The 21,281-nt window shown below is 44.4% G+C and overlaps 1 protein-coding gene across 6 annotated transcripts in view; it reads right to left on the bottom strand.

Moving 5' to 3' along the window:
• ADARB1 (adenosine deaminase RNA specific B1) overlaps positions 1-21,281 on the bottom strand; it is a 964,894-nt gene that overhangs the window by 99,904 nt on the left and 843,709 nt on the right. For all 6 annotated transcript variants that reach the window (XM_078680556.1, XM_078680553.1, XM_078680555.1 and 3 more), the window contains one exon: positions 2,854-3,035. In XM_078680556.1, coding sequence (XP_078536682.1) covers positions 2,854-3,035 — 182 coding nt within the window. The remainder of the gene's footprint in view (positions 1-2,853; positions 3,036-21,281) is intronic.

Raw genomic sequence — 21,281 nt, 5'->3', positions numbered from 1 at the left:
ATGGTCTACGTCAGCTGCCCAAATCAGGCTGGAACTGGGCCTACTCTATCTGCAGGCCGCCAGTCCAGGTGCCTAACTCAATCTGTGCCACAAGCTGCGTGCAGCCAGGAGAGCTCACCTAGAAGTATTGCTATGGGCCAAAATAAAAACCAGAGGTCCAGGTCGAGTGCATCATCAGTACCTTGAGGACTGCCAGCTGCTTCAAGATGTGAAAGACCTCTGGCACAGTAATTCGAACCAACAGGCCCACAAACTGGGCATCAAAAAATTTATTCATACCTGGTCATACCATTCTGCTAGGGCTTCCCTTGCCAAAACGCAAACACTCCTGGGTGGTCATTAACACCTATCGACCAACATCTCCCGCTCTTTATCTTGCCTGTAGATATTCCAATCACCTGACGGCAAGATTAATGGCCTGGAGGCTGGGGGTGCGGCTGTTCTTGAAACATCTTGTCAGCAGGCGTGGACCCCAGGAAGGTACTGTCTGTAAGGACTCCGGGCAGTGCGAGGAATCCCTTGAACAGGTTGTGTGCCTGTGCCTTGAACTGCTGGCAGAACGTAAAACCCGGCTAAAGAATGAATGGAATATTTTAGAAATCTGCAAACGCAGGCAAGCCATAATCACCCCGCTCAACCCCGATGATACTCGTCTAAATATCCAGCTGACACAGTTGGTCTCTTTAGCCCATAAAAGACTATGTTGCTTAGGAATCTCACCAGCAAGTCAGAGTACATTGGATACATGGTCGACAATCCTTCCTCCAGATTGTAATGACGAATTAATAATCCTGTTATTACTAGCAAAAGCATCGGCACTTCGCGTATAAACACTTTTGTTATGTTACAATGTTAGTACAGCCCACTGTAAGGTCCCTATCGGCGCACGCTTCATGCGTCTGCTTGGAATTCTGAAAAACAGTGAGACCTGAGCTTTTCAGCGTGTCTTTTAATATATGAGGGCAACCACTGTATAGGTACCGGGTCAGATAATGCACTTGCTAATTGTGCAAGCACTTTCCTTAGACCAAATTAATGGGGTCCCACTACTGCTACAACGAAAAACAAGTCATGTTTTGAACAATGGTTTGAACAAGCATTTTATCAAATTATAAATTTAGTTCAATCATACTTTCAAACTGTGCACTGAACTTTTCAGCACAGTGAGTTTTTAGAATTTGTGATCATTGTTTAAAATGTGTCAAGATCCTCATCAGGCAGATATGGATGGATAGCTCTAGAAATGCACCTTATGTAGCCATAGTACATTATGAAAGTTTTTTAGTTGAGATAAGTTGGGCTCTTGCACAGATACTTTGCTATAGTTTAATGTCTGCCTGGTCTCCTTGCCGTATTTCCTAATGAGTATCTCTTGAATCAATTGGGCTTTTTGTCAGTTGTAAAACTTTGAATGAACAGTGCGTTTCTTAAGTGTGATAGCCTCTTTTAACCACAATTACACGCTGGTACCACCCTTTCACCACAGGCACTTTGTTGTTAACTTAAATGTTGAATCTGTAATTTGTTACAAGAGGACCGTCACTTTATCTGTGACATTTTAGAGAAAGCTATATGTTTTTATATGTGATTTTATACAGTTTTATGTTTTATTGTTTTTGTATTATTTGCAATGGTTTTAATTAACGCAAATAAAGATTAATGACTGGCTTAACTTTCAAAATAAAAGATGTAACACTCAATTTTAAGAACTATCAAAGTAGTTTAGAGATTTAGTAGTTATTTGATGAACCTCATATACCTCAATCCAGTTTGAGCTGGTTCCAGCTTCTGTGGTATCTTCAGATCCTTATCAAGATAAATAGGCTGCATGGTTCTGCAAGATTTCAAGGTCTTGAAACACTTTAAAGAATATGTGAACCAAATGCACTCTGCCTGACTTTGCTCTGGGGCCCTCCCCATGTCGAGTACACAACAAATGAAGCAGAAAATACAGGTGTTCCATACACAGTCATTTTACCTAGAACCATATCTCTACTATCCAAGTGCAAAATCTTCCATCTCTAAGGCAGTAAATGGTGGTGTGCAAAAGCAGAACCATCTTTGCCTTGGAAATAAGACAGTAAACTATGGGAAGGAAGTTTTGCAAACACAGGACAGACTGTGTGTCAGCTTCTCTGTTGGGTGTCCTCTGTAACCTAAGCATTGGTTGAAGCTCATCATCAATGGCATGCACTGCAGATAAGGCAATGGTTACTTATTAATTTATTAACCAATGAAAAATGGGGCAGGAGAAACAGCAGAAACCCGCCATCTAGGAAGGAAAGATATTGCAAATAGCTGGCGCCACCCAAAAAGGCCTCACACTAGAAGAAGCAACTTCTTGCAATAGGCAGAAAAACAACATGGAGGGAAATGGCTGGTGTTGTAAAGGTAAACGTGGGAAGCTTTTTCTAGTTATATCGAACAGAAGGGAGGCCAGGATTCGAACACCAAGCCTATGATGGCTGATATTTAGTGTTTTACAAGGAAAGCTTTAACATCTTGCTTATGTGTACTAAAACATACTTAACCGAGAATAAACATATTTAACAAAGACAGAATGAAAAAGACTTGAACTCTTATTCAGATGCTTAAAAACACTATCTACATCCTTCTTGGAAAACATTCATATAGCAAAAATCGCCTTAAAAACGTAATGATAAACTTTAGAAAAAACACTTTATGATATGATTTATTCTAACAATAACTTTGAAGTCAGGCACCTATGGACGTTCATCGATAAGGTTACTTTTGTTCCAGTGCACACCTGTATTCACTAACTCACTAATTTGGTCTGCAACATACAGAATTGTGTCACATTATTTAGAATTGATCAGATAGGGCCTGACTTACCACTGAGTAAAGGTTTGTTGAGAGTATAGAGGGGTGGCAGATCTTCTATCTCTGAAATCCGCTGATATACTGCTCTGGAAAGATGGTCTCCGTGATACAAACTCCCAAGAATAATGCTGGAGAAATAGATGGGCTCTACATAGTGGCTGAACAAGGAACCTTGAATCCCTACTACATTCCACCTGAGAGGACAGAACAGAAAACAATACGCAGATCAAATACACTAGGCATTAATTCATATTACCGTGTTTTTCATAAAGTATTCAACATCCTCTATCATGAACTTCAATGTTTAAACTGTAGCAGGTATGTCAATTAAATTTCATCTTCACCATAGCAGTTTCTTATTTGTTCATCAGTGGCTCCTAGACTTACAATATTCAAAAGTAATGGGTATATGCAACCTTCCGGCACAAATTCAACATCTTATATTTTACATTTCGAATTGAAGAGTTAATTCATTTGTATTTTTATGATGAACAGTGTAACTCAAAGGGTTAATGGACCCTAGGCAACTGACAATTAGAACACAGGTTCTCCTCGGGTAATTAAAGTTATTACTATGCAACAATGCTACTGTTACTATGAAACTATTTTCACAGAATGCTTTGTTAAGGTGAAATGATGACACTTAAGTTATATGATGAACAAATATACTGTGTTAAATCATACTGACAAACAGTACAATAATAATGCTAAATGAGAAGTGCACGGTGCAATACTGTACAAAAACACAATATAATGAAACCTTTGTTTACAAGATAATTTAAGAGCTCCAAATGAAGTGCAAGTGAACGTAGTGTAGGAGCTAATCGGACCCACAACAAATAGTTCAATTAGTCTGCAGTTATTTATAGTCTCTAGTACTATAATTTGGGCACCCTTGCACAGGTCTGAGGTCATCATCCGGACAAGTAAGTATTTAAAAGCATCTGCTAGGAAATACTCAGAAGAAATGAAAAAGCAAGTATATTAGGACAGCCAAAAAGCGCCAGAAGTCAACCTCTGAAGAAAATTCTTGCTTTTACAATTCCACGGTCAAGTAGATCCCAATGTCATTATGGAAGTGACACTATAAATAGCATAAGAAGTTGGGTCAAAACTGATCCCCGTGCTTCACGAAACAAAATTGAAAAAATATTGTTAACCCAAAACAGAAGTGTGACCAAGCTAGATATACAAATAGCAAGCCTAAGATTGCTTAGTAAAGCTGACCTGCGTTGATTGGTGAAGTAATAGGAAGGACTCTAAATCTGTAAGTAACATAAAACATTAAAAGGCTATTAACTTTTAACCTAAAGGTAACATACTTGCATAGATTACAAAAAGAACAGAGCACTATTATGAAACTAAACCATGTTCATCGACCAAGGAACTTAACCAAGGGCTACAGAGGAACTCCACATCCATGTGCATGTGCATGAGGTGTGTCAAAAATGTGTGACTCCAGATTCCACCATTTAAGCAAGATAGACTGTTCATGACATGCAAGTGTGTCTAGATTCCTGGTTGTCATGTCAACTACAGCTGCAAAAGAGTGGCCTAACCTCACACTACTAAACAAATAGGACTAGCTGTAATAAACTTTATACTACTAAACAAAATAAAAGGGTAGTAATAACAAGGCCTTACATTGAAAGTAGACATGACAAGCCTTAAAAAATCTAAAAGAACCTCAAAATGCGTAGTGAATACATTAATGACCTAATTGTACACATGTACTGAAAGTCAAATTAGGACGAAAATTTGCCGGGCCTCAAACATTGGAAAGAAAGTTAGACAGAAGGTTGAAAAACTGCCTCAGCGACTCCAGAAAACACAAGTGTCAACAAAATTAGAAAGGAGGAAAAGATAAAATACCTGAAATTGAATTTCGTATTTCACATGGCAGCCTTAATTTAATGATGCACCACATAAGCGTGTATCAGTGTTAACAACAGGCCCTTGTGACGTTACACAAAGCAACATAGATATCCCAATATTTTGTAATACAACCATGAATTAGACATGTCTGAGGTAGAATGGTGCGCCTAACTGTGGAGGAGGGTGGGTCGCATGTGGATCTATAAAAGATATCAATACTGGAGAACCACAGTGTACAGGTAAGTAACTTGTTTTTTCTCCAGTATTGTATCTTTTATAGATTCACATGCTTGAATCCGATTAAAGAGCAGTTTATTGGTAAATAGAAGTAAAAATGAAGGCGGGAAGGCAAACAATCCCACCATGACAGTACCAAAGAAAAATATATATATATAACCAGAATTCTCCTAATCCAGGAAGAAATAACAATCAAATAGATATACAAGAATAAACAAAATAAGTAAATAAAGAAAAATCAGGATGGCTACAAGCCTCCTACCTTAGGCAAGGAGATGACGACGAGCCGCTTGTCCCACGGCTGAATCTGCCTTCCGCCAACAATCCAGGCAGTAATGCTTTGTCAACTTGTGTGTCCTTGCCCACATTGCTGCCCTGCATGTGTCAGGGAAAGAAGCCCCTGCAAACAGGGCGGAAGAAGGTGCGACTTTTTCGTCGAATGGGCCTGCACCCTTACAGGCAATGTATGTCCAGCCTTCTCACGGCTGAAGGCAATAGTTGAAGTGACCCAGCGAGCAATACTGGCCCTAGTTAGGCCAAGTCCCTTCCTGGGTGCAGAGTAAGAAACCAGCAGTTGAGAAGACTTACGAAAGGATTTTGTCCTTTGTAGATAACATTTCAAACAGCGTTTGATGTCCAGAGAATGGAGAGATTTTTCCGCAGTTGAGGGCGGATTTGGAAAAAATGTAGGCAGAATTATAGGCTTGTTAAGGTAATAAGACAATGGTACTTTTGGTACGAAAGAAGGTTTTGTACGTGGAATAACCCGGTTTGCTTGAAATTGAAGAAATGGTTCCTTTATAGTGAATGCCTGGATTTTGTTGATACATCTGGCTGACATAATGGCCAAGAGAAAGGCGACCATCCAAGAGAGAAATTTTAAGTCACATTTGTGTATAGGCTCAAATGGGGACCGTATTAGCTGTGACAGGACCTTATTTAATTGCCACAGCACTGGAGGGGATTACACCGGTGGGTAGGTCCTGAAGAGGCCTTTCAGCAAATTCCTTAATAAGTCTATGAAACCACTACGAAGAATGATCCAGAAGTCATCTGTATCTGGAAATCGAAGCAAGGTGGATCTTAATGGAAGAATGCGAGAGTCCTGCCTTGGCGAGGTGCAAGAGTTAGGGTAATACTTGTTCCTGTGTGGATGAAAGAGGATGTAAAGAATGAGCGCTGCACCACACACAGAACCTTTTGCATTTTGCAGAGTAACATTTGAGCGTGGAAGGAGCTCAAGAATTTTGTAAAATTGCTTTGCAATCATTGGGTATGTTCAAATTCCCAAATTCAATGAAATAAGGAGCCAAGCTGACAAGTGAAGTGAGGGAATTTGAGGATGAATCACTTGCCCCTGGTGCATATGAAGAAGATCCTCCTTTGGAGGAAAGACAATGGAGTACACTCTGATAGGCTAAGTAGCTCTGTGAAGCGAAAGAGAGCGATGAGATTGATGTGGCATGCTCCAGTTAAATTTTTTGGAGAACGCGAGGAATGAGAGAAAACAGGGGGAAGGAATAGGCAAATTATCCTGTCCAGGAGAGCAGAAAAGTGTCTCCCCGTGCTCCCGGTTGAGGAGTCCTGCTCGCCTAAAAGGTGCATATTTTGTTGAGGTACGTAGTGAACATTTCTGATGTGGGGGAGCCCCAAGACCAAAAGACCATCTGCAACATCTGGTAGTTGAACTCCCATTACTGGCAATGTTTGGACACTCTGCTGAGAGAGTCGGCCCACTGATTGCGGGCCCCTGGCACAAGCTCCACCCGAAGTGAAATTTGATTGAGGAGAAGCCATTCCAAAATCTGTGCTTGAAGCGCATAAACTTCACATCCTTAGAGTGGAGATACGTGCCCCTCTACTTTTAATTAGGGTGGGGGCAACGTTTCATTAAAATTATTTTGAGTGGACCACCTCCCCTATTTTAACCCACATCCCTACACATCGCCATCACCTACACTGACCTAGGGCCCTCACATGCACCACACCCATCGGCATAAGGAATAAAGATCTCCGCCAAGAAGGCCCGATCTCGGGTGCTGATCGGGTATTGCAGCGATAAGGAGCAGACCCGATGATGAAGCAAGACACCTAGCTGGCTGGGTGTGAGGGTCTTTTTCCGAAAGGAGAGGATTCTTCTCACCACTTCTTTGACTCTACACCATTATGTGGAGGCCATGAACACACACAACAACCTGCTTTAGACATTAGGAACTGCATACTACTATTTGTAGAGTTATACTAACGGGCATATGCTGGACCTAGATAAAGAATAGCCCGTACCCTCCCTTTTGATTTACTTCTTGAAGAGAGAGAGCCTGAGATCTCGTGCCATCCTGTTTCTGGAGATAGAACAAGGTGGTGGTGTTGTCCCTCCAGAATAGAACTGCAGATCCCCAAATCCGAGCTTAGAAAGTTTCCAGGCCCAAGAACACCGCTCTTAACTCTAGAAGGTTTATGTGATATTTCTATTCCTTTTTGGACCATTTCTTGTGCACCTGTAGCTCCTGAAGTTGATCTCTCCAGCCCTCCATGGATGCATCTGACGTCATCACAAACTGAGGAGTTGAGTGAATGATAGACAGACCCGGAGTAAGGTCCTCAACCAAGACATTGCAGCTTTCATAGTCGGCGAGATTTGGATCATGTTGTTGAATGATTGAACCCTTTGAGTGTCCAGTTGCTCATGCAGTGGGCGTATCCAAAGACGGTATTGGGAATTAGTTGAATGCATGAGGACATCATCCACAGCATAGATTTGTACTTTCTGACAGAAACTGACCTGTTTGATGATGGGAGGCGTGACATCTCCTGGAGAGGCGCGACCCTTTCGGGAGTCGGAAAGGCTTTGGCGAGATTTATATCGATGCGAGCTCCTATGAAAGTCAGAGGATTGGAAGGAATGAGAGAAGACTTTTCTAGATTGAGATGAAGACCCAGAGACTGGAAAGATTCTGGCAAGTTTGAGTAGAGTTCCTGGCAGACTGAAACGAAGTTGCTTTTATTAACCAATCGTCCAGGTAGGGGAATACCTGGTGACCTGAATGTCTCAGAAAGGGAGCTATCAGAGCCATGCAGTTGGTGAAGACCAGGTGGGCTGACTTCAAACCGCAGGCAAGCACTCTGTACTGATAATGGCACCCCGCCACTTCGAATGCGAGATATCTTCGATGCTTAAGATGAATGGGGTGTGAAAATAAGCATCAACAAGATCGTGAGATGATAGATCATCCTCTTTTTCCATAAGAAGAAGGATTTCCTGCAGAGACAACATCTTGAAAGATTGTTTTTTAATGATTTTTTTTCTGTAACCAGAGGTCCAAGACCTGCCTCCATTTCCCTGTCTTCTTTTTGATTAAGAAGTGGGATTAAAACCCCCGGATTGTGCTGATGTAAGGGTACCTTTTCTATGGCGCATTTCAAAAGAAGAATTTTTATTTCGCTCTTGCGATCTGGTAGATGACGATGTAGTACCTTCGGAGGAGTAGTTGGAGGATAATGTACAAACTCTAAGATGTGACGGAAGACATCCAAAACCCATTTGTCCGACGAGATGGACATCCATTTTTGTAAGAGGTTTGAGCAGGTTGGTTCGAATTGTTGTGAGACTGTAGTGGCAGGGGCCTGGAGAAACTCATTGCCTCTTGTTCGAATTCTGCGATCTTCCGGCAGATTGCTGCCTTTTATGACCAGTGGGCCATGAATAGGACGACGCAGTGCTGGACCTGAAAGGTTGATTGCATGCCAGGATAGGTGCTTTGAGGTAGTGTTGAAACCGCTGTTGGAACTGCGGTAGGGGTGCATACTGCCCTCGAACTCTGCCCTGAAAGGACTGGAAACAACATTGTTGTAGCGTTGCCAAGGATTTAGCAGTGTCTATGTCCTTCTTTTTAGACTGAAGGCCTTATCTATAGGATTGCCAAATAAACATTCGCCATCAAAAGGCATATCTAGCACCTTCGCCTGAACCTCAGGACAGAAGCCAGTCGCCTTCAGCCACCCACAATGCCTCAGCACCGCTGTTCCCGCCATTTGACTAAATGAAGTAGAAGAGATATCTGTAGCAATCTCTATAATTTCAGTGGAAGCCCTTTCTCTTTCTGATAAGATATCCTTTGTCTCCTTTTTCTTATCTTCAGGAAGATGTTCTAAAAGCAAAGAGTATCCGACCACATCTGTCAGTCATATCGTCCCAGAATGGCCATAGCATTGGAGGCTCGTATAGAGGTAGCTGACAGAGCTGAAAACCTCTTCCCGATGTTGTCCAGCGTGTGTCCTTCTTTATCCGGATGTGCAGAACACTGAGATGCCGGTTTTTTAGCTCTTCTTTGTGCGGCCTACATGTTTACAGAATCCGGTCTAGGATGACCAATGAGGCATGTGGATTAATTATCAGGGGCTTTGTACTTCTTGTCCAGTTTCAGAATTACCACTGGGATAGAAGCTGGTGTCCGCATGAGTTTTAGACCTTCTTGCCATAAGTAATCCACTATAGGGATTGACCTAATAGATTGTTGAGTGCCTGGCTTAAAGTCATACAAGAAACACTCAGTTTCTTTAACTAACAAAGGTAGATCAAAGCGCTTTGAGGCACATTCTAATAGGTCATGAAAGCTCCCGATGTCAGCAGGGGGAGAGTCTGTAGGAGGAGGGATAGGAGATGATGGCGTGGGAACTATGTAATCATCCCATTCATCCTGGGTGTCAACATTGGTATGCATCTCTCCTTTCTCTACCTGTTGTTGGTCCACATTTTAGGTATCGTCAGCAATAACAATAGGAGGAGGCAAAACCTTTTCTCTTATTGGCCTAGGTGCCACTTGTCCTGCATGCTCAACAGGATGATGTTGAGAAGGCGGAGGATTTTGCAGAGCATTCGCCTCGGGAAAGAGTCTGTAATAAGCACTTAGCATGTGATGAAAGTCTGTTACCAACGATACTGGAACCTTAATAGATGGTTCCCTAAAACGGTGAGGATCCTCTTCGTCATAGTGATAACGAGCTTGAAAAGATTCTGGCTATTGTACAGTAGCCGTATCAGTTAATGAATACTCTCCAGCAAGGTAAGAGGAAGGATTAATATTCTCTAATTCCTCATCATTATCAGAGTCCTAACACTTAATCTTTAGTTGAGAAGGACTATACATAGGGCCAAACATGCTATCATCTTCAGATTCCTGAAAGTCAAGCAAACGTGCTGGAGGCAATGGAGTTATTTTTAAGAAATCCTTTATCTTTGAAGGTCCCAAATGGATTTTTTCTCCTACTGTCGGCAGTACCGTTGACGCTGATACCACCACCATCAATGGAAAGTAGGACAGCGTCATCGGCGGAGTGGTCGTAGACAGAGAAATTCCCGTCGGTGAAAGACACATCAACAAAGGTCTTGTCGACGGAGATGGTCCCGTCGAAGATGACGCCGTCATCAAAGTCAACCGCGGGCCCGTCGACGCAGCAGCCGTCGATGTTGTGACTGTCACCGTTGTCGCTGTAGAAGCCGTCGACGGCGAAGAAGTCACCTCAGGTCTACTGACAGTGATAGCCCTCATCGACGACGCCGTCGACGGACAAGAAGGAAGATTTTTCTCAGGAGTCAGAGAAGCATAGACTTGAGCAGAAGATGATTTTAAAGTTCCTTTTACCTGTTTTCTGTGGCGTTTCTCCTCAGATTTTTTCTGCTCCTGTGATTTAGATCTCTTAGAGCCCCCCTTGGTGAGAAGCGGCGGTGCCTTCTTTTCTTTTCCTGGAGGAAGAATGGGGCTTTTCCTCAGTGTCAGAGCCAGATTCAGAAACAGCGTTTTCTTCTAGAGCCAGAGGAGCAGTCTTCATTCCCTATCCTTGAAGGTCTTGGCCGAGAAGGTTCGGCAGTATTTGCATTCCCTGGGTTTATGGACAAAGTAGAGGCAATAAAGACACTGCTTGTGGGGATCTTCTGAGAAAAGTCTAGATTTCCAACAAGTTTTACAGGGCCTAAACAACCCTTTTTTTATCTGGCATTGTGAAAGTCACAGAAAGGAATACCTTCAGATGGAAGTTAAAGGTCAAAAGTTGAAAAAACCAACTGTCACTGAGCAGAGCTCAGCGAGACTCCAAATCACGACGTGCGGTAAGGATTCGGAGGTGTGGTGGCTCTGTGAAGAGGATTACTCTGAGATCTCTGCTGTGATTGGCTGAACTTTGGATGTTATAAAATGAGGTTGATAGAGTGCTCAATTGAATTTTCTCTCTATGGAGGCCTATGTAATGTATTCAGTACTACTATTTCTACTGTTACCGTGGGACTCCCACCAAGACGACGGGGAAGACTCAAGCATGTGAATCTATAAAAGATATAATACTGGAGAAGTTACCATTCAAAGCTGTAATATTGTACCCGGAATAGTAAAAGTCTGTTGTAATTTTTTAGCTCCAGGCGAATAACATTTGCTGATCCTATGCTTTAAGATTTTGCTGCAAAAATGGTAAAAGGCTATGTTGCTTTTCTATGTTGGTACTGTGCTCATCCAGTGCATAAAAATTCTTCTAGAAAAACGTTTGAAGGTGAGCAGATTTATAGAGTCAGAGGTGTTGTAGAGTATATGTCATTTAAAGATGCAAGTCTCCACCATAAACTTGGGATCTACGTAAAGGAAAGACCACTATTAAGAAACTTTAAAGAGGTATGCTTATGCATAACATACTCAACCTCAGCATATTCATAAGTCTCCCAGGAGAGAAGGGAAACAGAGCTAGAATTACATGAAAGGATACTGGTTAATGTTTAAGTTCATATGAGATGCAAGACACCAAGAGTATGCTGTTGAATGAAAGGAAATTATAAGACTAATTGATCAGTTACTAAAGATTAAGATACAGGGAAAGTAAGCAGTTAGTAGAAATAAGGAGAACTGCTAGCTCCTGTTTGAAAATTCTTTATTGAGTCCATGTATGAACTGAACGTGGTTTTTACATTTCTTTATTTGTATTTATTTCCTAGTGGGGAAAATCCCTCCGTCCCCCGCACCACCACCTCGCCCTCAAGAAGGGACAAATGAGTCCCGAAATGCATAGGGAAGTGCTACAATTTTGAAAGGCTGGTTAAAATAGGATGATAGGAAATTATGAAAATATTGTTTTATAGACTGACACTGAAATAATCTATTAATAAGTGACATGATTTAAAAACATTTTGAGTATGCCCTTATTGATAATGAGTCTCGCCATCTGTTTTTGGTTTGAATGTTGACTTTCAGCGAGTTAGAATGTACCAAAGTACCCCTATGAACGTTAATTAAAAGGTACATATCATATTAAAATTCAGTGATTGTCAAGAGCATAATAAAATGGTTATCCATTCTCACTTCATCACCAGGTCAAGCCAAGGAAGAAATACTCTTGGTTCTGCTATTTTTACATTTGACTTGGTTATACTTCTGTTTGGAGCTAACAATATTCTTCCCAATTTTTTTTTGAAGCACAGAAATTAATTGCGACCCTCATTCTTATGGAATTTTTTGTGTCAAACCCATAATAGCACTGGGATTTACAGGGGCCCTTGAGTGCATTGAAAAGTCGACATATGTGCAGGCAACCATAATAACTGAGGACTAATAGAAATATTTGTTGAGGTTTTAATTAGCTCCACAATAAGGTAACTTGAGATTTTTGGGGGGATTTTATACTGTCTTGTGTAAATTAACATTTCATCACAATGGATTTATGATTTTGCACTTTGATGCACGAAGCACTGCATCGTCCTTCTCACTTCTCATCACAGAGCGGACGGTGATCTTGGGCAAATTTCTGCGACTATGTGTGTTTCTTCGTTGAGGGCTCCGTCAATGATCTTTTAAGTTCAGTTTTAGAAGTATCTGTAGTGAATGAGTGGAAGGTTTCTGAACTGGGTCTTTCAGGTTTTAATGATGAGGACTACTTTTTCTTTGGCACCTCCACCATGTCGAAGGTAGAACTTCCCTCAGTGTGTTTCTTTTCGTGTTCCTTAGGTACCTTTTGGTAGGCTCTTCAGAAGAGTTTGTTTATGAGGGGTAATATCTCTTCTGGGTCTTCTTGAAAGATCATGCTGTTCCCTCACCTATATTCCCTGAGGTTGTATCTTGCTCTGTCTTCATTTTCTGGAGTCATACCAGTAATCTGCCCTCTTTGTCTTTGAGAATTTTTGCAGAAAAAGTATGACAGCACTTGCCATCGTTGGCCCTATGCTTTGGATGAAGACAGTAAAGGCAATCATTTGGAGGGTCATCAGAATGAAGCCTCAGCTTACCATAGGAGCAACAAGGCCTAGAAATACAATTTTCTTTTACAAGTCACTGGCATACTTTCCTGCCAGACATAACACCCAAACAATGTTATTCTAAGGTGTTTTTACTTGGCAATTGAATTTGAGGGCAAAAGTAGAACAATTCTGCTTCTGGGAGAAAACATTTGAGCAGAGCTCAGGGAAACTTTCTATAAACAATGTGGTAAGAAATATGAGATATAGTGGTTCTTAAGGGAAAGAGTACTACCTGAGCTGCTTCCTGATTGGTTGGAGTTTGGTTATTTTCTAATTATTTGGATTGATTTAGCAATGCCACTTCTTTGAGCCTAGTTATACTATACTACTGCTTACCATGAACAATTCAATAAGGACAACTGCAACTTTTAAGCCTTGATGACAGTTGAGTAATTTATCCTATTTGTCCTATCATCAAAAACAGATGTAAACAATATTGCTAAATATATAAAATCTCTCCCTGTCTAGAATTTAACATCTCGCTACGTAGATAATGGCTCCCAAATTGTCAGATTATTTACTGTTCCTTCCACACAGACATTGTCCCGAAGATTGAAGAAGGCTATTGTGAGACTCTTGTTGAAGAAACCATCAGTCGACTCATCAATCTACAGCAATTTCTGACTAATTTCTTAATTACCATTCACGTCAAATGTAGCAGAGGAAACTATTAACAATCAGTTCTCCTGTGTGATCGCCTAGCTCAATGGTAAATGTAAGTAATAGAGACTGATGCGACCCACTTAATTTGTTTTTGCGAAATGATCAAGAGTTAAAAAGATTTTTTTATTTTTATAAAAAGCAATCAGCTATCCCAGTTTATCAAGGATATTAACTTGGTGAATGACTATTAGGAAGAAATTAAAGCATAACTAGTTATAAGGATAACCCACTTGGCAGTCATGCATAAGTCGTGGATGACAGATCTATCTGCAGCCTTTGACATGATGTCTCATTGTATACTACTCTCGCAGCTCAGTGAGACTGCAATTAAAATATATGTCTTTAGACTGGCTAAATCTTTCTTCAAAATTGTAGTTAGAAAGTTTCAATGCCTCCCTTCGCTTTCATTGACTCCAAGCTTTAATGTGGAGTTCCACAAGGGACCTCTTAAAGTTCAACTCTATTTAATGTGTATATGGTCCCACTTGCATGCCCCATCAGATCATATAATCTGGATGTAAAGACCTATCCGGACAACATAAATCATTACAAGAATGGATGCACACGCCTCACTAATGAAAACCACTTTTTGTTTGTACAATATCTAGTTCAGGATGGATAAGAAATAACTCCCTTGAAATAAATTAAGCAAAGACAGACATTCTGACCCTGAGACGATCATCCTATCTAGGGACAAACCTGGGATGGACTCTGAGAGAACATCCTGCTCCGGTGAAATCACTTTGGCATCAGCACAAATTGTGAAATTAGCCTCGTTGTGTTTCTTTCACTTGAGACAGTTGAGAAGAATAACTTTGCTTCTGCCTCTTGACTACAAATTTACAGTGATTTGTGCCACAGTTGGGTCCCTGCTCAACTACTGTAAATCTCTACATCTTGCCTTCCCAAAGCTTGCCTTGCATAAACTTCAAGTCATTCAAAATACGGCATCTAAGACTCATGCTGAATGTACCACAGAAAATATCAGTTTCTCACCATCTTGACCATTACACTGGTAGCTAAATCTTGCCCGACTTCACTTTATCACTATTCTCTGAGTTCTGGTACTTAACCTCAATGTTTAAAATCCGCTCTATCCTAACCATCCTCAAGTACCACATTGATGGCCCAGCCAACTACAGCCATGTTTCACAATTCAACCCCTCTAAAATCGCTGAACGTCTCACTGCATTTGTTACTTCGCATAACCTAATTAATCCTTTTCAATCTTGCTGTACAACTCTATGCTGCACTTTATCAAGTGTCCAACTTCATTAGACTTGCACACTATAAAAAATGGTAAGCCCTACTAATACTCCTGGACTTTTCGACTGCATTTGATAGTATCAACCACTTTACTCTTTTTCACGCAAGCACCACATTAGGCATTAACAAACAAAGAACTGTGTTCTTCCTATCACTCTTTTCTGTTTCATGATGCTCCTCAAGGCTCAGTCTTTGGTCATCCACTTTATACTACATCACTGTAAGACATCACTTCATCATTTAGCTTCTCACTTTTCATAAATGCTGATCAACTGCAATTTGTTTTACTTTAATACATTTTACCCCTCACTTGCAATCCACATTTCTGGTAGAAATGTTTAATTGTCAACTTTAGGTGTGAGAGACTATAATGAAACATGGCATGGGGGGCATTCTCTGCTGATCTGTAACCATGTGGTGACTACATGAAATAACAGAACATCTATAGCCTTGCTGGTGTCTCATTCCATTGCTCTTTGTGGTATGCAGTTTAAAAAAGATCTGTTTGTTTCAAGTGAGTCTCCCCTAACAAGCCAGCATCTGACCCAGATGGAAACTAAATAAACCTGAAGCTGGATAAAGTGTCTGATGCATTGTGGGCTTCTGGGTTATCTCCTAGGGAGTTATTGTGGACACAGCACCCAAAACATATTTGATAAAAATCCACACACAACTTTCCAAAATATGCTCAATATGTGAATTTAAAACGAATTTAGGCTGCAAGCAATACCAAGGTATAAGGAAAATGGTGTCTCCAATTCTTGCCCTGTAGGAAGATTCCACCGCAAAACAGAACAGAGAGCAAGAGAAAAGCTTTATTGGAACTCAATGTCTTACTTGTCAATGGTTTGGTGAAACTGTTATCATGTACAGATGAAACCTCAAGAGTATAGTAATTGATTACGGCATGAGGGCTGGCCCATGTAGCTGATAACATGTCTGGAGGATGCTCCAACTGCCTCACTGGGTCTAATGGAAAGTGCACAAACAAATGACTGAAGAGTTACCACCTGCCAGGAATAGTAATTGGAGGTTTGAGGAGGTAATTCATCAAACAATTGTGGACTTGTATGCAGGCTTGAATATTCAGGTTGCTCAAAAAGAGGTCTAGACCAGTGAAGGCTCCAAGATCCCAGAACTGAAACTGGGTGACTTTAAAGGAGGGTGGAGGATTTTATAATTGTCCATACTTAGAAGCTCTGGCATCAGAAGTTGTCAATTGCTTATCTCCTGGCTGATGTGCGCAGTTGTCAATTGTTAATCTCCTGGCTGATGTGCGCTCTGCAGAAAAGAGACCAGAGAATGCCTAAGCTACCATGATAAATGAACAATGGAGGTGTGCTCTCAACTGTTTCAGGAACTCTTTGGACCTGAAGCACAAGTTACTACTTGTGTAACGATATATCTGTAAGAGACATTAGTTAGTGATAGATTCCTTACCTTAGAATATCCCCAGGCGTCAGACTGGATATGGAAATTTTTCACGTAGCAGTACCCTTGTGCGTCGGTAGGCGTCGTCTGCGGCTCCGCATCCGTCGTCGGCGCCGTGATGACGTCGTCGGAGTACTTAGACGCCGCCTCCGCGTGCTGTCAGGTCTTAGACACAGCTTTTCCGCGCCAGAAGCGCTGAGCCATGTTAAAAACCAACACTGGTGCCATTGAAACGAGGGCCCTGAAAGGGGGTAACCCTAACCCTAGATGTCGGTTCGCAGAACGGGGAGGATGGGTGGGTCGGTAAGGAATCTATCACTAACTAATGTCTCTTACATATATATCGTTACACAAGTAGTAACTTGTGCATCTGAAAGAGACACGTTAGTGATAGATTCCTTACCTTAGAATAGATACCCCAGCAATACCAACCCCGGTGGTGGGTCTGCGAACCAATAATCACACCAGAAAGTCCTGGAGGACAGAACGGCCAAAGAAGCCATCCCTCCGGACTTGGCTGTCGAGGCAGAAGTGTCTTGCAAACGTGTGCAGCGAGGCCCACGTAGCTGCCTGACAGATGTCTTGTAAGGGCACTCCCCGGCCCAGGGCAGTTGTAGTCGCCGTGGCTCGGGTGGAATGAGCCCGCAATCCAACAGGGGGCTCCTTTTTAGCCAAGGAGTAACATGCCTGGATACACAAGATAATCCACCGGGAGATGGTCCTCTTGTGCACCGCTTTCCCCTTCTTAGCGCCCACGTAACCAACAAAGAGTTGGTCATCCACTCGGAACTGGCGTGTGCGATCCAAATAGAATGAGAGCGCACGTTTTGGGTCCAGACGGTGGAGCCACTCTTCCTCTTTAGAGGGATGCGGTGGCGGGAAGAAGGTTGGCAAGGTGATAGACTGCCCGATGTGGAAGGCTGTGACAACCTTGGGCAGGAAAGATGGCTTAGTACGCAACACAACCTTGTCCGGATGAACAGAAAGGAAAGGAGGAGTACAAGAAAGGGCCTGGAGCTCACTCACTCTCCTGGCAGAAGTGATGGCAACCAGGAAAGCAGTCTTCAAAGTAAGAAGGCGGAGAGGACAGTTGTGAAGTGGCTCAAGGGAGCGCACATCAGAAACGTAAGAACAAGGTTCAAGTCCCACTGAGGCATCACAAACGGAACAGGAGGGAATGTGTGTGTTATGCCTTTAAGAAAACGATTTACAATAGGGGACTTGAACAAAGAAGGTTGATCAGGCAGCCTTAGAAAGGCTGAAAGGGCAGAAAGGTAGCCCTTGATAGTGCCCAGAGCAGAGCCCTGCTGGGCAAGAGAAAGAAGGAAGAGAAGAATCTCAGAGAGAGGGGCAGCAAGAGGATCCACAGCCTTTGCTGTGCACCATGCCACAAATCTGTTCCACCTGCAGGCGTATACCGACTTCGTGGAGGGACGCCTGGCTGCCAGAATGACGTTACAGACTTCAGGAGGCAAGTCAAACGGCCTCAACTGTCGCCGCTCAATCTCCAAGCATGGAGGTGGAGACTGGACAGGTTTGGGTGGAGGACCGTCCCCTGCTGCTGCGACAGAAGGTCCTCCTGAAGAGGCAGACGAACCAGGGGGTCCGACTGACATACTGAGTAGCTCTGGATACCAGTACCTTCGTGCCCAGTCCGAAGCCACAAGGATGACTTGTGCCCGGTCGCGCTTGATCTTCTTTAGCACTCTGGGCAGAAGTGGTATAGGCGAAAAGGCGTACAATAGACCGCAACTCCACTCGCGACGAAAAGCGTCTCCGAGCGAGTGCCGCCTTGGAAATTCCAATGCGCAGAAATGATGACATTGCGCGTTCTCTTCGGTGGCGAATAGATCTAACCAAGGCTCTCCCCATCGCTGAAAGAGGCCTTGCACCACGTCCTAGTAAAGACGCCATTCGTGATCCATCATGCACCGACAGCTGAGCTTGTCCGTCCTGGCGTTCAGAGAACCTGCCAGGTGTTGAGCCACCAGGGTCACGCCCTGGCGTTCCAGCCACTGCCAGAGGCGCAGAGCCTCCTGGCAAAGGGTCCACGACCCCACCCCGCCCTGTTTGTTGCAGTACCACGTGGGGGTAGTGTTGTCCGTGAACACCTGCACTACACTCCCCCGGACAGAGGGGAGGAATGCTTTCAGTGCTAGACGAATCGCCCGCAACTCCAAAAGGTTGATGTGGAGCCGGGCCTCCGCCGGAGACCAGAGGCCTCTGATCTCCGCCTCTCCCATGTGACCTCCCCAGCCCTGGAGGGACGCATCCGTCACAACTATGTGCTCCGGTTGGGGAAGGGAGAGGGATCTGCCGCTGACCCAATCGCGGTCCATGAGCCACCACTGCAGTTGTCTCGCAGTGCCCTCCGAGATCAGGACGTGGTCGGACAGATTGCCCTGATGCTGGGCCCACTGAAACTTCAGGTCCCACTTCAGAGCCCGCATTCGCCACCTAGCGTGATGCACCAGTAGGATGCCATCAGCCCCAGAAGCCGCAGCGTCAACCTGACCGAGACCCAGGAAAAAGGCTGAAAGAGTGGAATCAGAGCCTGACTATCCCGGACCCGCTGTTCGGGAGGATAAACCCGAAACTGCGCTGAGTCCAGAACCGCTCCGATGAAGAGGAGCTTCTGAGAGGGGCACAGGTGTGACTTCGGCACATTGAGGGAGAATGTAAATGTAAATGTAAATGTGTTGGACTTGTAAAGCGCACAGCTGCCCGTGAGCGTCCCGGCGCTGGAGACCGCTGGGGAACCCGTCCTGGCTTTCCCTGTGAGATGGTCCCTTCTGGGTATCTCCAAGGTGAAACCAGGCATCCCCGGCGTCTGTGGGGGGCCGTTGTAGAGATGAGGCAAGCTTAATGCCCAGAGTTGCCGAGTGTGATCCCTGGTTAGAGTAGGCACCGAGGCGAGAATTGTCGAGTCCGCTGACCCTGGTCCACGACCCTGCCGCGTCGGGAATGGAACCCTGGTCCCGGGGCCGTTCTCTGCTTCCGGGTCTGCCGCCTCTAACCAGTGAGCCACACCACTCCACTGGTGCAGGAGGTCTGCCATTGTCTGGAGGTGGCTGACGACTGTTTGGGGCGAGCCCGCCTTCAACAACCAGTCGTCGAGGTAGGGGAAGACTGAAACCCCTAACATGCGCAGATGAGCTGCGACCACCGCCATCACCTTTGTGAACACCCGTGGGGCGCTGGTAAGGCCGAAGGGGAGCACGGTATACTGAAAGTGCTCGTGGCCAACCGCAGGTAGTGCCGGTGGGCCGGCAGGACGGGGATGTGGAATGGCGTCTGAAGCGGCGCCGCTCCGGCGCCGGAACAGGGTCGAGGGAGGCATCGGGGACAGCCGAGGAGCCGAAGCACCCGACGGCGCCGCGGAGCCCGTCGGAGGAGAGAGGGACCTCATGGCCATGAGGAACCGCTCGATCTCCGGCGCCGTGTTAGGCCCAGGGACCGGAGGGTATGAGGCCAGACAGCACCTGCGACAACGACGGAGCCACGTGGGCGGTCTCACCAGAACCCCCGGCCGCGTTGCGCGAGCGTCGGGGGGGGGGGGGGGGGAGTCGGAAGAGCGATGACGTCTCTTCGACTTCTTGTGCTTACCCGACGACTTCGACCCGGAGGAGTAATGTCGACTCCCGGAGCTCCGATGGCTCCTCTCCCGCGACCAGTACCTCGACCTCCGTCCGGACCGGGACCGTTCTCGGCGCGGGGCCGACTGCTGGAGTTCGAGCCGCTTACGGCACCGTTCCCGCCTAGCCTTCGAAGTCAGGGCCCGACAGTCAGAGCAGGTCTTGTCGTCGTGATCGACGCCGAGGCAGTGGAGACACCGACGGTGAGGGTCGGTGACCGACATCAGTCGGTCGCATTCCTCACAGGGCTTGAAACCTGGCATCCCTACCGGCACCGTTCGGAGTCGAAGACTTCAAAAAGGATGATCAAAAGATCAAAAAAGTTTAGTCAAAAAGTGACTAAGGTACCACTTTTTCCGGATCTGCGCTGCTGGCGCGGAAAAAAGAAGAACTCACGTCAGCACGCAGAGGCGGCGTCTAAGTACTCCGACAACGTCATCGCGGCGACCACGACGGACGCGGAGCCGCAGACGACGCCTACTGGCGCGCAAGGGTACTGCTACGCGAAAAATTTCCGGATCCAGTCTGACGCCTGGGGATATTCTAAGGTAAGGAATCTATCACTAACGTGTCTCTTTCAGATGAGTTTGTACTCTAGTAGAACTAGTTCATGATAAGGGAAGCATACTGCATTTCTTATTCAAATATGATAAGAAGGCAACGGAGCGCAGGCTTTGAAGAGGGGGTTGACGATCACCTGGCCCCACTTTTATTCACTGAGTGAGTTGACACTGGTTCATGGCGTCTGCCCTCTAAGCAAGCACCCCCGCAGTGTGGGAGAGGAGAGGAGGAGTAAACGACCTAATTACACCGATCCACTGGCAGCAATGTGATGAGTGACTGATATAAGTTTTCATTCAGCAGCTTGGACCAGACACGAGGAAAGGAGAGATTGTAAACCTAAGACCTTCTCTAACTTGAACAAGTGTTTTCAGTGAATGTATCAGATTTCTCCCCTAAAGTATTTATTTGAATGTCCCAGTGATATTCCCTTCCCATCCATCTTTACTATGATGGGTAAACGGAAAAACCTGAAGAATGAGAAAGGACGTGCCATGAAC

This window comes from Lissotriton helveticus, chromosome 3_1, assembly GCF_964261635.1.
Source record: "Lissotriton helveticus chromosome 3_1, aLisHel1.1, whole genome shotgun sequence".
NCBI classification, from domain to species: Eukaryota; Metazoa; Chordata; class Amphibia; order Caudata; family Salamandridae; genus Lissotriton; species Lissotriton helveticus.
The sequence above is the reverse complement of the archived record's forward strand: the minus strand, read 5'-3'. Positions and strand labels throughout refer to the sequence as shown.